General features: G+C 39.7%; 1 protein-coding gene across 1 annotated transcript in view; it reads left to right on the forward strand.

Annotated features, from left to right (window-relative positions):
• Positions 1-10,769, forward strand: part of KCNQ5 (potassium channel, voltage gated KQT-like subfamily Q, member 5) — a 32,913-nt gene extending 22,144 nt beyond the window's left edge. The window contains exons 3-5 of the mRNA XM_015426372.1: positions 7,091-7,222; positions 9,103-9,229; positions 9,819-10,769. Coding sequence (XP_015281858.1) covers positions 7,091-7,222; positions 9,103-9,229; positions 9,819-10,769 — 1,210 coding nt within the window. The remainder of the gene's footprint in view (positions 1-7,090; positions 7,223-9,102; positions 9,230-9,818) is intronic.
• The last annotated feature ends 7,004 nt before the right edge of the window (positions 10,770-17,773 follow it).

Raw genomic sequence — 17,773 nt, forward strand, 5'->3', positions numbered from 1 at the left:
AACAGGTAGATTTTTTTAAAGTTGGAGAAAGTGCGTTTAGTTATCATAATCCTTTGGAATTAGTATTAAACTTCAAAGTTCCCATATTTCTGTCCCCTTCCTTAGAAATTACATCAAATCTGTTTCCTGGTTAAAGAAGACACAAATGGTCAGCATCTACAAACAAAACTAGCAGAACCCTTAGAGGACATAGAATTAAAGGACAAAAGACAAGTCCTTCTCCAAACAGATGCCAACATTATCCAATTATATTAAACCACTTCTTAAGGACAAATCTCCTAAAATTCATCTGTGTCCCTCAAATAAATGGTATGATTCAGAATGTAGAAATCTAAAAAAAAATTAACAGACAAATGAGGAAAACCAGACAAAGCAGGATGGTCTGTTACCTCCAACAACTAAGTAGTTTAAGAACGCAATATAAGAATCTAATTAAAAGGAAGTAGTATGAGCATGCCAGACAGTTATGGAATGAATTAGCTCATGCTACCTCTGATAAGAATGAAACTCGGTTTTGGGAATTAGTTTCACATAACTTAAGGAAATCTTCGCCAATCCTGGAGGCCCAGATAAATGGAACTGTCTGGCTGGAGTACTTCTCTAAAGTCTATGAATCCCCTCTGAACCTAATACCTGTTGGAGCTAACACAAGAGCCACCGCTCTTAGCTGGGAACATTTACCTGAATGGCCCCCAGTAACAGTTTCTGAAATTGAAAGTCTTATTTCTACCCTAGTCCCTGGGAAATCCCCAGGGGAGGACTTGATTCCAACTGACCTCATCAGGTCCTTCCCTGGATGGTGGATCCCGGTATTGGCCAAGCTATTTACCCAAATCAACAATTCAGGCACATTCCCTTTAGGGTGGAAACTTAGTATCATGGTCAAACCCCCCAAACTATCGTCCTATAAACCTCTTAGACACGGCGTCCAAACTATATGGGAAGTACCTGCTGAGGAAATTAGAGGACTGGATCCTCGACAGTAGTTTTATACATCCTCATCAAGCAGGTTTTAGGAAAGGTCTAGGGACAATAAACCACTGCTATACCCTTTACCAACTGGCCAAATCAGCAATGTCAGGCCCTACTAAAGCTCTGTATGCAGTGTTTGTCGATCTGGCATCGGCCTTCGATTCGATTGATGGAGAGAGACTTTGGGCTAATAATACATAGAGTAGCACATTAACCAGATACTGTGCATGGCAGTGTCAATAACAATAGCAGTTGTAGCAAGAAAGCAATAGATATAAGGTACCATTCATAAATGTAAAACAAGTTTAACATATACAAAGGTTCGCACTAGTAAATCGATTGATAAGCATTACCATAACCATAGGTCATCAACTACTTTGGGGATATCCTGTTGGTTAGAGAGGTATTCTAAGATAGGAAACCATGTTGTAACAAAAGTAGCAGGGGCAGGAATCTTATCAAAACGCGTAAGATTATCCGAGAGTTTAGCCATGATATATAAATCCCACAGTTTTTTATGCCATTGTGAAAGTGTGGGTACCATTGTCGTTTCGCAGTGTGTGGCAATGACAGTTTTGGCCGGAAACAGCATTGAAGAGATCCTTTCTATGATGGGGAATGAGGCACATCCATTCAAAAACAAGTTTTCTGGTGTGGGGGAGATATCTGTGTGAATGATAGATTTGTTTTGATCCAGAACTGCATTCCAGAAAGGAAGGATTTGGGGACAGAAGATCCAACAAAGGAACAGACTTCTCCTAAACTCAGAGCAGCTGGTTGCTGGTTCCCAAGCCTTAGGGACTGGCACATGGGCAGCCTCCATACAAAAACAAGTTTTCTGGTGTGGGGGAGATATCTGTGTGAATGATAGATTTGTTTTGATCCAGAACTGCATTCCAGAAAGGAAGGATTTGGGGACAGAAGATCCAACAAAGGAACAGACTTCTCCTAAACTCAGAGCAGCTGGTTGCTGGTTCCCAAGCCTTAGGGACTGGCACATGGGCAGCCTCCATACCGAGGATGATGAACACTTCGATTACCGGCCTGATTTCTTTGCCGCTTGCTCTTCAACTTCACTTTCTGCAAGTCCGTGACTCTGCAAGGAGTCCTGTGCTACAGATGTGGTGTCGCAGCACTCTGAATCGTGTGGAAGGAAAACCCCAGATGTTTCACCTGGACCAAGTTCTCCAGCTTTGGAAACTTTTTTTGTGGCCCCGTTAAACATGCATACCCTAAATTTTATAATAACATCATCTCACGGTACTCTGTGCCTGACTTATCCAGATCTTTTGTAAATACCCGGGACTTGCACCAATGGTTATTTAATGAGGATGCTCTTTTGGACAAAAGGTTAATACTCCAGTCTAAATCTGTACCATGGTATCATAGGATTTAAAAAGATCACTTAAGAACCTCCTATTTGTCAGACATTGCAGTCCACAGTTTAAGAGCGGCATTTACCGCCCTTCGCTTTCAATCCATGCCCACTGAAGTGCTGTTTGGAAGGTATACCAACAAACCACAGGAACAATGTGTATGCATTTGTGGTACCGCAGTGGAAGATCTATTTCATTACATTATGGTTTGTCCATTATATTCAGACCTAAGAAGCAGATTCCTATCTGGAATTTTAAGGCAACTTTGCAACTTACCTGACAATGAAAAGTTGGTTTTCCTCTTGTCGGATATGTATCCCCTGGTTACTTGCAAGGTAGCGCTTTTTGTGCTTGCAGCCAGAAAAGTTAGATCCAAGGCTGTTTCCAGTATTGTCTAACATAGAGCTACAAAACTGGTAGCATAGCTTTTATTATTTTAAAACTTTGATTGTTTTATTTGTTCAAATATTATACCGTCTTATTCTGAAGTCTTTGTTTTTAAAACAGTACTTTTGAACCCTAAATTTATATTGTGTATTTATATTTTATATTGTAATGACCAATGGCTATAAACAATAAACTTACTTACTACTACCACAAAAAATATACTGGGTACAATGCCCATACAGTGAGAAGCCCATAGGATTTCTAAATCAAATATTTTCTTTGTAATCTTCATTGATCTACTTAATTGTGGCACTTCATATCCCTAATAGATATCTTCCATTCCTACATTCTGTGATCAAGGACATATTAATTTATCTGAACCTAATATCAATTATATAAATATTTGAAATATAACTTATCAGCCAACCAAGCATGGTAAGAAAAGATCATTATTAAAAGTATGATCCAGCCAAAATCAAACACAAACTCAGGTCTTGCATTATAGGACTGTACCTCAAATCAGCAACAACCCAAAGCTATTAAATAAAGAAGCTGCTGGTTTAAACAAATAACCATGTGTAAGAGATGATTAATTAATGAGAAACAAATTGAAAGCACAAATAAAGATCGCTCTTGTACAGTAAAAATAAAATATCCATTAAATACTGGGTTCCATGGATGAGCAGACCCCAAGTCTAGTGATCAGCTCCGCTTTATTAGTGATTCAGCAGATACAAAGCAAAACTCCAGGGCAACAGCCCTGCTTAAATAGCATGCAAACACCACACCCAACTCCCAACAATAGACTATTTACATAACATTAATTTCTCATTGGTCACCTCCAGAGTCCTGGTGGGCTATTGTTCTAGAGCTCCAAGCTCAGCCAGTCTCTGGTAGACAGTCCTGGGATGTTCCAGCCCCAATACATAACAATATCCTTACTATAGCTCAGTCAAACTACCTGTGAGAGAAGCAGGCCTATTCCTTCACATGTAGGTCTGTCCCAATCACATGTAAAATGGAGGGTGGGGTGCAGTTTCAATGCAAAAAGGAGAGTGCTGAATCCTTTCTCCTCCTGATTATCTTTTTCTCTGTAGCCCTTAGTCCCAGCTACTTTTCTCCCTTCTAGACTTAGTGGCTGTACCAAAGCAGAACTGGGGTTGAAAAGGACTGTGAGGAGCAGATAATAAGAGTGGTGAGCAGGCAGAGCATTCAGCAACTCAACCATACACACCCTTTTAGCTCTTTAAACCAAACCCTACACACTTTGTCAGGTGTAATTAGCTGTAAATTTGCTTATGGACATGGGGCTGCTGCCCTCATAAGTAGTATAATTTATTGAATTAATAGATCTGATTAAGTAATTTCAGATTTATTTATTTAAAACATTTATTGGCTGCCTTTTTCCCTTGCAGAACTCAAGGTGGCTTACAATTAGGGAAGCGCTCCCAGAAAAAAATTGAGGGGGAGTTCCTCCCAGTTTTTTTCTGAGGCATTTTTTCAGATTGAGTGAAATGCTTTTAAAAACAAGGTGAGCATGCTGTAGACATACAGCTCTTAAATCCAATATGTATTTCTGCACCTAGAAAGATACCTGTCAGGAGGGGTGCAGTCAGGGCTTTTCTTGCTTCTCAAAGTTGAATGCCTTCCCTTGTCTTTTTGACCTGATGTGGCTGACCTTCATATCTATCCCTTAAAACACTGTGACACATTTACCCACAGACTCGGTAAAAAGTAACTTATTGCCCTATCTGGCAGGAAGGGGAAAAAAGATCAGAAGGATGTGGAGCACCAAATGTCAAGTCCTGGATGCAATCACTCTCACAGACACTCTTGTAGCAGCAAGATTTGTTTATTAAGAAGTAGAAAGGTTCCAAGCATAGACAGTTTCTGTGTCGGAACTGGGGCCCAGATGCCAGTTCCTCCAATATACTGAAAGCAAGAAATTCTACAAATACCAAGCAACCAATCAGTGCTCCCATTCAGCCTGCCACATGTCTGCCCCTGCCCTTGTGACTGCCCCTACCACCTGCAAGCTAGTGGTTACATTATCTAGAAGCTTCCCAGACTACAAGGTCACACAGCACGATGAGATCATATACTTCCCAAGGTATTCTCAACACACTCGGAAGGCCCCTGCATGAGAACTGTTACAAGCTGACACTATCCAAGCAAAGCAGACAGCTGTACACATCCACTCCCCCTCCCCCCAGTTCCAAGCAGAGATGATAAAAAGCAGTGAAGAAGACCAAGGTTGCATGCAACATAAGAATTGTAGAAAAATACATGTGAATCTATAACACAACCAATGGAATAATGAAACTTGGGACAGTAACCCCTAATGCAACAGCACATGAGTGCTGGAAATATTTGGCAAGTGAGGCCCGATCTTGACACCAAAAGCCTCAGAAGAAAACTCAAAGTTTCATTAAGAACTTAGCTCTTTCTAACAAGATCGCAAACATTAAGTATATGTGCTAAGACGCCACAGGGTGCAGCAGCCTGCAGTTTTCTCTCAAGTTTTGGGTATATTTGCAGTTTTGCTTGTACAAAACTAAGACATTTATAATGTTTAAATTCCATAAATATGTCAAATATTGCAATTTTATAAGCTAAAAAAGTTATAAATGATGCACTTTATGTTGTTAAAGCAGTAAAATTAGTTTAGGTAAGATAGTAAGTATTGCGTATATTTAAATTTTCCCCAAAATTTCTGTTTTATTTCTTGGGGGAAAGGGAAAACTCATTTTTTCCCAATGGCTTCAAAATTTCCAAAAAATTTACATCTCTGCTTACAATATTAATAACGAAGAGCTGATGCCCTCTCAGCTTGAGGAAACCTTGAAGAAACTCAAACAGTTGGAATGGGCCAGCACTGTGGCTAGGGCAAGACGCACCTGCTCTCCTTTGGCTTTGGGGTTGTCCCCTCCAGAGAGATTTCCTGACTTTTATTCAACGTTATCAATTCCATCTCACCGCCACGCCTTTATGCTGGCCCGCTTAAATGTATTTCCAACGATAGTAACTCTGGGAAGATTTGGAGCCCTTCCTTACTCAGATCGCCTTTGTCTGTGCAATTCTGGCGAAATTGAAACCTTAGATCATCTGATGTTTCGCTGTCCCCATTGGACTCAAGTTAGAGGCACTTATATCTCTCCTATTCTTACGAAGATGAATCTTCCCGCGCAACCTTGGGTGCTCTCAGTACTGTTATCCGACTCAAATGCCGATGGACTGATAACAGCTAACGTGGCGCGGTTCCTGGCTAAGGTGGCTGCTCTCAAGAAGCATTGAAGATTTCAGCACTTCTGAAAACTCCGACACCAACTTTTAATCTTCGGATGATTTTAGTCAGTTGGCTCCGCCCCAAGTGTAGTTAGGTAATTTTTAATCTCTGGGCTCAGCCTGGGTTTTATGTGACTGTGATTATGTACCTTGACACATGTTATGTCTATTTTATGTACCTATTTTATCCCCCTTTTGTATCCTTTTGGTCAAGACTTCGGTCATATAGACCTGTAATGAATTGAATTGAATTGAATTGAATATTAATAAGACATTATAAAAACACAATTAAAAAACAATTATAAAAACCACATTAGCCACAATTAAAAACTCCAAATAGGACTGCCAATAATAAAAGCTAAATCAATCAAAATGCAATCCTAAATAAAACTGTTTTCAAATGCCTCCTGAAGATCGACAATGAGGCAGCCAGGCCCACCTCCCTGACGAGGTTGTTTCACAATTGCAGGGCTGCCACGGAGAAGGTTTCCTCTCGTGTAACCACCAAACAAGCATCTCTAATTGGTCGGACAGTCAAGAGGGCATCTCCCTGCTATCTTAATTCCCAGGAAGGAACAGCTATGTAGGACTTTATAGGACAAAATCAACACCTTAAATTGGGCTTGAGATCTGCTCGTTAGCCAGTGTAATTGCTATAGTATTGGGGACATATGTTCCCAATAGCTGGCCCTGACCAGCAGCCTAGCTGCAGCATTTCACACTAGCTGCAGCCCCTGAATACTCTTCAAGGGTAGCCCAAGTAGAGCACATTGCAGTAGTCCAGTGTACATGCTGACTTCAATGAAAATAAAATCTAACTTTTAAATTTACATAAAATCATAGAAACAATTTTCTCTCAGTCAACTGAATGTATTCATCCTTCAAAACAGGACAAATTGGACAATGTTGTAATAGTTCATGCATCACAGCAAAAAAAAAATTGTATACCTTTACCAATTTTAAATTAAGCTGATTTAGTGATCGTACTATTGTGATTTAATATCATAATTTCATTTTATTATATAACATGTATCACAGATGAATTAATATACATAATATTTTTTGCGCAGAATCATGAAATTTCATGTTGCCAAAAGAAAGTTTAAAGAAACCTTGCGCCCCTATGATGTTAAAGATGTCATTGAACAGTATTCAGCTGGTCATCTGGATATGCTGTGCAGAATTAAAAGCCTTCAGTCACGGTAAGGAAAAGAAATTCCTTTGACAATAGAATCCTTCTGAATACATGGGGACCTATCATGGTTGGGAAAAGGCTATTTTTCTTAAGTATTTAAAGCTTTCCAACCCCATTCCATGAACAGTATCATCATATCCATGAATAACCTGTTGGACTAAGAAGTAGGGATGGGCATGAACTGAGGAAATTGAGGTTTGTCCCAGTTTGTGGTTTGTGAGGTGGGAGAAGATCTGAGATCCTCCCTTCCTCCTTTTTGGTGGGGGCAGCTCTCTGAGGCCAGCAGAATAGAGGGGGGTAAGGGGGATCTTCCCTCCCTCCTTTCTGCTGACAGCGGCTCCCTGAGGCCAGCAGAATGGAAAGGGGGGGGAGATCTTGCAAAAGCCATTTATTGGAAATGCTTAGAAGTTGGGGGGGCGCAAAAGGGATCATTGAAATGGATGCAAGCTATTTCAGTGATCCCTCTCCCCCCCCCCGCTTCCCAATATGAACCCCACAAACCTCAGAAACCATGTGGAGGGTCATGGGAGAGTTATGGATAGGGATGGGCATGAACCTCTGGTTCATAAAGCACAAACTGGTGATGTTCATCAGGAAGTTAGGTTCATGACAAGGTTCATGCCCACCCCTACCAAGAAGTACACACTCAAGGCTTGCTGCACATGGAGTTCCTGTGGATGGATCCTAAAACATCCATGCTACATACATGGGGGGGGGGGTTACCACCAGAGAAAGAATAACAAAGTCTCATTTTGCACAGGGTTGGATCCTACAGATTGCAAATGAAAGGAGCTAACAGCCATGTGTCTCTCCTTTCCCCAAGTAGCCACCTGTTACAGAAGACAGGTCTATCAATGGCTACTAACTGTGGTGACTAAAGAGAAACTCCACATTCATAGGCAGTAAACCTCTGAATACCAGTGCCAGGAGGCAACATCAGGGTAAGGCCTTAGCCTCTATGCCTTCCACTGGCCACTGTGAGAAAGGATGCTGGACTAGACGGACCACTGGTCTCATCCAGCAGGGCTCTTCTTATATCTCTGAGACCTTCAAACAGCTAGTGCTTTGTGTCATGGAAGCTCCATGAACAAAATGCCAGGGGGGCACAGGAGGCTGCTGTGAAAAGGTGAAAACAGTTGATGCTACCTCCCAAATAGACTTCCCTCATGAGTTGAAAGAGACTTTTGCATCATCAGAAACTAAGCCAGTGGTAGACCAAGAAAAGAATATGTTGTCTGATTCTCCCCTGTGCTCCAGTTATGCCACAGGATCTCACTGTGCAGTACATTGTCCTTGGTTAAGGACTTGGCCATCAGATGGGAGGCTTGGCCAACGACACAGTAAAACAGGCCTAGTGGCATAGAAGGAATTGCTTACCTCATCTCTGTCAGGTTGTTACAACAGCCCTTACTGGTGTCCAAAGTCGCTCAAGGCCATCTTGAAGACTCTGAGTATCTTACAACCCAGCCAGAGGAGGCTAAAAGTAACAAAAGATGGAGGAAGGAGAAGGAGAGGGTTCCCCACAAAGCTTTGTGGGTCTTTCACTAGTTGGTTTCCTTAGTAACAGCTGAACGTAAGAACATAAGAGAAGTCATGTTGGATCAGATCAATGGCATATCCAGTCCAACACTCTGTTGCACACAATGGCAAAAAAAACCCAGATGCCATCAGGAAGTCCACTAGCAGGGCCAGAACTCCAGAAGCCCTCCCATTGTTAAACCCCCCCCCCCAAGCTGGTTATCATTAAAACAAGATATACATTTCCTAGAAAAAAATCTATTTAACTTTCTCACAAACTTCACTTTTGAAAGCTTGTATACGTTGATGATACTGACCTAAGTATTACATTTATTTCCAGTTAAAAAGGGTCTATTCTGTATTTTTCAGGGTTGACCAAATTCTTGGAAGAGGGCAAATAGCATCTGATAAGAGAAATCGAGAGAAGAATACAGTAGAGAATGAAACAGCTGATGACCTCAGTATGCTAGGACGTGTAGTCAAAGTGGAAAAACAGGTAACATGATTTATATTTCCTTCCCGGTTATTGGTTAGTATGTAATGACAAATATTTGATACTTGCAAGGTAAAAATAATTTTCTTTAGTCTCTATACAAAAGCTATTTCTTGTACAAAATTATAATACTGGCTAGGGTGTCTATTGCCACTTACATTTTTGTTAGTTCACTTTGTCATTGGAACTATGGAGAAGGCATCTGTCTGGAAAGCTGCAAACCACAGCTTAGATGCTTCACAGAAAGATCTGCAGAACTCCCATTGATTTCAGCAGAACTGCATTGGGGATACTGAGTGGCTTGCTGCCTGAATGATGTACATTTAATTAACAACATATTTGTTTCTCAGCCAAGGTTTAAGACAACATTAACAGTACAATCCTAAGAAAATTATCCCTATGGATAAGGCCTACTGAATAGACCCGTTGGGTTCTGAGTAGACCTGCTCTCTTAATCTTTGGAAATAGATGTTAAATAACTAGTTTTGCAGATTAAATAGTCATTTGTATATTTTGTTGTTTGTCTGTTAACACCTTGTATCCTTTCAAATAATTGATACTCACAGACTATTTTTTGTTTTTTTTCCTCCAGGTCCAATCCATAGAGTCAAAATTGGACTCACTGCTAGATATCTACCAACAAGTCTTGAAGAAAGGATCTGTATCTGCACTGACTTTGGCTTCATTTCAAATGCCACCTTTTGAATGTGACCAGACTTCTGATTATCAAAGTCCTGTAGATAGCAAAGATTTGACTAATTCTGCCCAGACCAGTGGATGTGTATCCAGATCAGCCAGTGTCAACATGCCATGTGGCCTACAGTTTATACTGACACCAAATGAATTTAGCCCTCAAGCTTACTATGCTTTTAGTCCAACTATGCATAGTCAAGCCACACAGGTGCCAAATGATGGACCTGCAACACTATCACCTAACAATGCACTAAACCAAATAAATCAGACATCTAAGCCAACAGCACCTACAACGTTACAGATACCCCCCTTTTCATCAGTAAAGCATTTCAATAGATTGGAACCTATTCATATTATTCCTTTGAGCACACAGGAGAATACTTCTGATGTCACCGCTTGCCTTGTTGCTTCAAAGGATAATGGAAAAGTTGCACAGTCCAATGTGACAAAGGATCTTTCGTGGGGGAAAAGTCTTGATACTGAAGGGGAACCCCTGGTCTCAGTGAAACCAGTAATGCAAATGGATTTAGGGAAATCGCTATCTGTACAAAATCTTATACAGTCAGCAGCAGAAGAACTGAATATACAGATTTCTGGTAGTGACACAAGTAGCTCAAGAAGTAGCCAAGAATTATACAGCAAATGGAGGGAATCAAAATTATTTATAACTGATGAAGATTTGGAAGCAGAGAGAGAAACAGAGACTTTTGAAACCATTTCCCACCCATTAGTGGAAACAACTCTCTCTACCGACTCTCTGAGGACTGGAATGTCAAGATCATCTCAAAGCATTTGCAAACCAGGAGATGGTACAGATGCTCTCAACCTGCCTCATGTCAAACTTAAATAGCTTTTTTAAAAAATTTGTCAACATACTAAGTAATTACTTCAGTCATGCATATCAGAGCATGGACTATTTTGAAAACCCTTTTAATGAAATTTTTAAAAATTAAATGAATCAATAAGGAAGGTGGTTGTATGAGTCCACATTGTTTAGCTGCATGAAAACGCATGTTTTGGTGATGGATAAAATTCAAATTTATACCTACAGTACATCTGTAGTTTCATTTAGTATAGTAGGTATAAATGAGCAATCTACCAAATTAATGCTGCAGGTTTATTAAAGAGCAAAAGATCTGAGCATTTAGAAGCAAAGCCACTGCTATAGTACCGAACTAATATTCTCAAGATATTAAAAGCTTCAGATTTATTATATATGTCCTGAATTTGATTATATATGTTTACAACAACAAAAAATTCTACAGCTGCTAGCAAGGAAACCCATAATATGAGAATACAAATGGATGCTAGTTGCAAGCTACCATTAATCAGCTATTTTTGTTGAATTCTGTATCCCCTTGGAGATAACCGAATTGAGACAAAATATTTTGCACAGCACTTTTAGGTATTTAATTGTGACTGAACAATTCTTTTTTTTTCTTTCTTCCTTTTTTTGCTATAAAAGTGTACAAAATTACACAATGTCAGGGATGACCTCCTATGTGATTTTTCCCTTCTGTCTCAAAATTTCTGAACTCATTGTTGGTGTCCTTATAGATCAGAAATACTTTGGCAGAGATCTCTGCAAAGGAAAAACAAAAACTTGGTTGTAAATTTAGTACTTTCTCCCTTTATAATATAATCAGTTCTCATAATTATATTCTGAAGCTGAATGATAGCACAATCATAAGTCTGAAAAAGAAAACAAATCAGGTAAGGTAGGGAAGATCAAACACTACAAATTAAGAAAAGGGCAGAAAAGAATGTACAGGTAGAATATACAAGAATGGAATAAAAAGGCATAAAGGAAAGATTTTTAAAATCTCTTAAAATGAGTGTGTTCAAGAACAGGAGGTAAAGAATGAAGAGATAAACAGCAGTCAGAGATTCTCCCCTACCACCATCTTTCCAAGTAAATACAACTAATCTAATTGTTTAAAAAAACAGCCATCAGATGGCAAAACTGCAGGTGCACAACTGCTGACTGCAAAACTGTTTTGAAAACAGGAACCTTAAAACTCATGTTTTAGAATGGTGTGTGTCCCCACACCTTGTTATCAGAAAGTGTGTTGTTGTTTTTTGTAATACACAATCTTCAGGAAACTATTTTTTTCTTTAATATCTCCTCTTATTTTCATTAGGAATCACCTGGTCAACAATACTAGTAAATATTTCCATACACAAGCTTTGCCTATGAAATCTTTTAAGAGCATAAGCACCTTCCAATCCACTTCCTATCAATAACCAATACTGCAGTTATGATTTCCCCCTAACTATACCCAGCATATGTCCTGAGCTCAACCTTCTCCTATAAAGATTTCAAATGCATTCTGCATATTAAAGAGTGCCATGTCAAGCTCACTTGGAGCATGTTTATGAGCCAGCCATGCTGAGAATTTTATATATTTAAAGTGTCACAAGAGTCTTAAGCATCCTTAAATGCTGCAGATTGTACTGCAAGCAATTTGAACTGTATATTTATAGTAATCTCTGCCACCATCATTCTTTTTTACTCAGAAGAATTTTCTGGATATTACATCATAATGTTATGTGAAAGTACACAGAAACTGTGAAGTGTTTATACTTTGTCAGTCACATGAAACCTACAGATGACCAATGCTCTTCTCCACCTTTTGCTTGGTCAAAGCTCAAGTGAAACATTCTGAAACAAAGCCTCTTCAGACACATGGCTGTCTTTCACCTGCCATTTAACTTGTGCATTATACTTTTACAATCTTCTTTAACGTGCTGTATAATTATGCAGAAAGCTGATTGCTACAACTTTTTTAATGAAGTTAAGCAGGGTTTCTTTTTTCCTTTATAGCCCAGAATTCACATTACGTACACCAACTAGAGGCTCCTGTTCTGAATACCCAGCTAATGCTATCTGCTATCCAATGCCAAAGCCAGAAGGTGTGCAGATGAATTGCATCCATGGCAGGCCATGGGAGAAGGGAAGATGTGACTTAGGGCAACTACCCCTCAGTCTCTTTCAAAGCTGCTCTCTGGTTCAGTTCCTGGCTAGAAATTTGCATATTTGCTTATCTGGATATCACCAATTTGTCCAGACAAAGCTGTAAATTTAAAACATATTGTAGAATGCCTGCAGTATTCCTTTCTTTCATTTATTGAATGTTTTATAGTGCCTTCTATGCTTTATGTGAAACCTCTATCTCTGCATTTAAGCCTAACAGAGGAGCTAAAACAAGGCACAGGCCCCACAACAACTGTATCAATAAGGAGACATATTTCCCTTCTTTAAAATATGAGTGCGAGGTATCACCCTGTCCAGAGGTCATTTCGCGGGGGATCGCAGTTCCCCTGGGTGAGATACGGGGGGCGGGGCACAGGGCCCCTCATGGGGCTCGGCAGTGGAGCGGCAAGGCCGCCGGCGGCGGCTGGGACCGTTGGGGGCGGGGTGTGTGGCCTTATCACTTCCGGTGATGTCAGGGGGTGTGGCCTTATGACACACTTCCGGTGATGTCAGGGGGTGTGGCATATGCTAATGAGTTATGTTAATGAGTTCCCCTAGCTCTTTTTCTACGAAACGACCCCTGACCCTGTCAAATGTTTGTGAACAGCAGCATTGAAGCTAAGCTCCATTTCAAACTGTAGACAGAACAGGTTGCTACTACTACAAGGCAGCCAGTTACTTGTCTCGGCTTACAGGATTCACCTACCAGAAACTGCTATTTTTGCCTTAATTAAAGGATATGCTTGAGTCTTCAAAGTGTTAATTATGCACATAATGATGTATGAGAAAGCAAATGGCTATATTAAAAACTACTGACAATTCAGAAATACGTTTTCAAAATTTGTTGAGCTTCTATCCCCCCCCCCTTTGTGGTGCATATTTACAAACAATCAAGATTTTCCCTTCTATAAATTTTTCTACTATAAAATTGATTTTTAAAAAAATTGACATCTGAATGTTTCAGAATGGTGTAGTTTTCCACATTTCCTCATTGGGAGTTCTTATATCCACAGCATAAGCTGTGGGTCATGGTTTATCTTACTAAAATCATTAGCAAAATTAAATTTTGATACACTCTCTTAGCCCTTGATTATGTCATCATTTGCATGGGTAGTTTATGTCTATGCTTAGTACTACTGAATTCATTGCAATGAATGTGTGGTATGGTGGGGAACATATGATCGTTATTCATTTAAGTTGACTTTGGGTTAAAACTTATGAAAGCCATAAAAACAGTAAATAATTCTGAACAGTTTTGGGACACTAAACAAATCATTAGTTTTTGACCTGTATGTCTGCAGTTCTTGGCTGAAAAAATAACAGAAAAGGGAAAAAAAATGTAATGATGGTATGTTTAGAAATATATTTATATTTTTATTTGGCTCATAAGATATATTTTTATTTAAATATGAATAGCCTATTCTAACCTAGAATTCAGTATGGTAAAGATCATACATTTTACTCACAATGACCACATGTCTTACATGTTTTATATGAGATAAACATACTTAAAATTGACTGCTGTCATTAAATAGAATGACAGATACTTTTATACTTATGTGACCAGTTAAATTATTTTGAAGGGCTTGTAGTCCTTACTTAATCAAAATTCCTGTTAACTTACCTCAACAGAAATGTCCTCCAAGTTAAACTATACAGGTGTGAACTGTTACTAAGCATCTGTTTAAAGTGATGTAATAATTACTCCATTTTTTCCCAGAGGACATTAATGCTTAGCTAATTAATCCTTATGTCACATTGACTCTAAAAATTAATGCACAAAATGCTAAAAGAAAAAGAGATAAATGATATTTTTATAAAGCACAGAACAAAGAATTTAGCAGAAAATATTAAAAAGTAACAAAAGTGCAGTGCAATCCAAAGCATGTTTACTCAAAAGCAAGCCAGAGGCCAATGGGACATTCCCTAGTAAGACTCAAACTACACATTATACGTACAGGCATGTATTAGAAGCCCAGTCACCCCCCCCCCCCGAACGCCCCGGGAAAAGTTTATTTGTAAGCAGAGGAAGCAGGGATAAAAAGAGGTAGCATGTAACTTCGCCTGTCTGCCATCTTCCAATCTTAATCTGCACTCTCAAAATGGCTTTTCATAAAAAAGAAGAGCTGCAGGGTCTGAATTACACATATTTATGCTAATATGTAGTTTGTTCCTAAATTTGCTTAGATTTGCAGTCTTAGTCCCGGTTTTAAACACATTAACATTTTGGTGGTTTAGGACTGGTTAAATGAGCATAAGAGACCAAATCTCCCCTTTGTGATTCTATTGATTTCACTAGACTTGCCTATAGAAGAACTTAATTTGCTCTTCTGAGCCACTTTTTTATTCTCCTTAATGGAATGTTTTCTTATTTCAGTAGGGCTAAATAAAGCAAATTTTAGAGGGGGAATGGTTCATATTTCTGCTTTACTCTCCTCACCATCAAACATTGTACAAATTGATTGAAACATCCGGATTGCTGTACTATTCAGATTGTTTAATAGGTTTTGTAAACCTCCCAGTCTTTCAGATAGCTATGGGATAGTTCCATGGACAAAAACATCTTCTGCCAGTGGGAGTGTTCTAAGATACTAATGCTGGCCCAAATCTGAGGGAGAAGAGCTGAAATGTTGGATGTATGACAATAACGGGAAAATATAAGGGACATTTCCACTGTCACTGAATGGCATAAGCCATTACATTACAATACAATGTTAACTGTAATTTCATGATAAATTGAATCCATGTTGTTGTTAATAAAATTATTTAAAATAACTATTATATATGTGTGTTTTTACCTTAAGAAATATTTGTGCAATATGTTACAAAAGTTCATATTATGTCAAGAGGTACCTACCTCTGTACACCTAGGAGTTCAAGGATTCAGCACAGCTGGTTTTATGTAACATTCACTTCCCTCTGCATCTGGTACCAGTGTTGGGGTATCCTTCCTTGGCCCTACATCAGTGAGGCCCACTACCTGGTGCCCCTGGGTACCTACCAATGTTTCCTGGCACCTACCTCCTCCTTCTCCAAAGCAAAGGGCCAGTTCTGGTTTCCTTCACCTCATCGGAGCAGAAAGCGCTTCAGAAGACCCCAGGAGGTATCACATTTGAGAGCACCCATTCAGAAACAGCTCCTTCCATCACAGGACAACTCTTGGCTTGTAACCTCCCAATATGTTGCAATTGTTGACCCTTGGCAGTAATTTTATGGTTGGTCCTGCTTCTGTGTCAATCACTTTGTGGGGGCATCCACTACTCTTTCTCAAAATTCAGAATGTACCTACAGACTCAGGAAAGCTGGGGATCCCTGCCCTAGAATCCTTCTCTTACATTGCAAGTACATTACACCTCCCTCTCTGCAAAGTTCTGTCCCCTCTAATAATATTAGCATACTCTGTGGCCTTGCAAAACCAGTAGGAACTGCGCCCATCATATACTCTGCATCTTCACTGGAGACCAAGAAAACATCTGTTGGGCTGCAGGAAATATTCTCAAGAGGTAGCATTAAGCCTAGAGAATACATCATCTCACATGTTAAGACAGGTTACTTGCTCATGTATCTGCTTAAAATGTACTGCAGAACTGTGTATATTAAAATAGTATGTATATTTTACATATACGTATTTTATGTACATCATACATATTGTATGTATATTTTTTTACCAAGTGGTTCTTCTGAGTTTGTTTTTCATGATGGTAGCTGGTTGATCAAAGGTTTTTCATGAAAGGAAAAAACCTCAAGAGCAGGGCAGTAAATAAAATAGAAATTAAAGGGATTCTAGTAGCCTGCAACATGAACAATCTTGTGCATTATTCCACTAAAGTAGCTAAAAATATTTAAACCTCTAAAATCTCCTTATGAGGTTTACTTGAATTTGATTAAGGAAGTCATTCAAAACATTGCATTTTTTGTGATTGTCGTTAAAGGAGGAGGGAGCAGGGCTGCCAGCTCCAGTTCGGGAAATACCTGGAGATTTTTTTTGGGGGGGAGCCTAGAGATGGTGGGGTCTGGGGCAGGTCTTCAGTGGGGTATAATGCCATACAGTCCACCTCCAAAAGCAGCCATTTTCTCCAGGGGAACTGATCTCTGTCACCCAGATATTAGTTCTAATCCCAAGAGATCTCCAGCAACTCTTGGGGGGAAAGCTTTAGTAAGTACCAAATCCTGCTTTTGTCTGTGAGTAAATTTGTCTGAATCAACCAGTGGGAGTAGGGTTGCCAGCCTCCAGGTGGTAGCTGGAGATCCTGTTATTCCAACTGATCTCCAGGTGACAGAGATAAGTTCGCCTAGAGAAAATGGCTGCTTTGGAAGTTGGACTCTATGGCATTATGTCCCAAACCCCGCCCTCCTGAGGCTCCACCCCCAAAATCTCCAGGTATTTCCCAACCTGGAGCTGGCAACCCTAGGTGGGAGAGGGTATCTGACTTATCACCTGATGCATTTACCATCATGTCCACGCTCAGTTCACAAAGATGTTATAGTGGTCTGTAGGATCTGGATTCAAATTCCCTTTCGGCTATGAAGCCTGAATACCTCCAGGGCTTTTCTTTAATCTTTGGGATGTTATGAGAAAAGGGGGGGTGGGCAAGAGTATGTACATCACTCTGAGGAAAGCACGAGATAAAAATCAGGAACGGGTCTCCTAAGGCACAGGGTTCCTCCTCAAGCAACAGAACTCTTTTATGAATATTTACACGGAATTAAATCCCACTTGGTTCGGTTCCAAATAAGAACTACTCGCTTTAAGAGTGACAACTTTTCTAGAAATCTAAAGAAACCAAAGTGAAGTTCACCGCTTGCACTCCCCACTATAGCACATACTGCAAGTCAAGCATGTTTGGAGGCGATCTGCTAGGCTTCTACTTTGTTGTTTT

This window comes from Gekko japonicus, unplaced genomic scaffold, assembly GCF_001447785.1.
Source record: "Gekko japonicus isolate JY-2015 unplaced genomic scaffold, Gekko_japonicus_V1.1 scaffold742, whole genome shotgun sequence".
Taxonomy (NCBI): Eukaryota; Metazoa; Chordata; class Lepidosauria; order Squamata; family Gekkonidae; genus Gekko; species Gekko japonicus.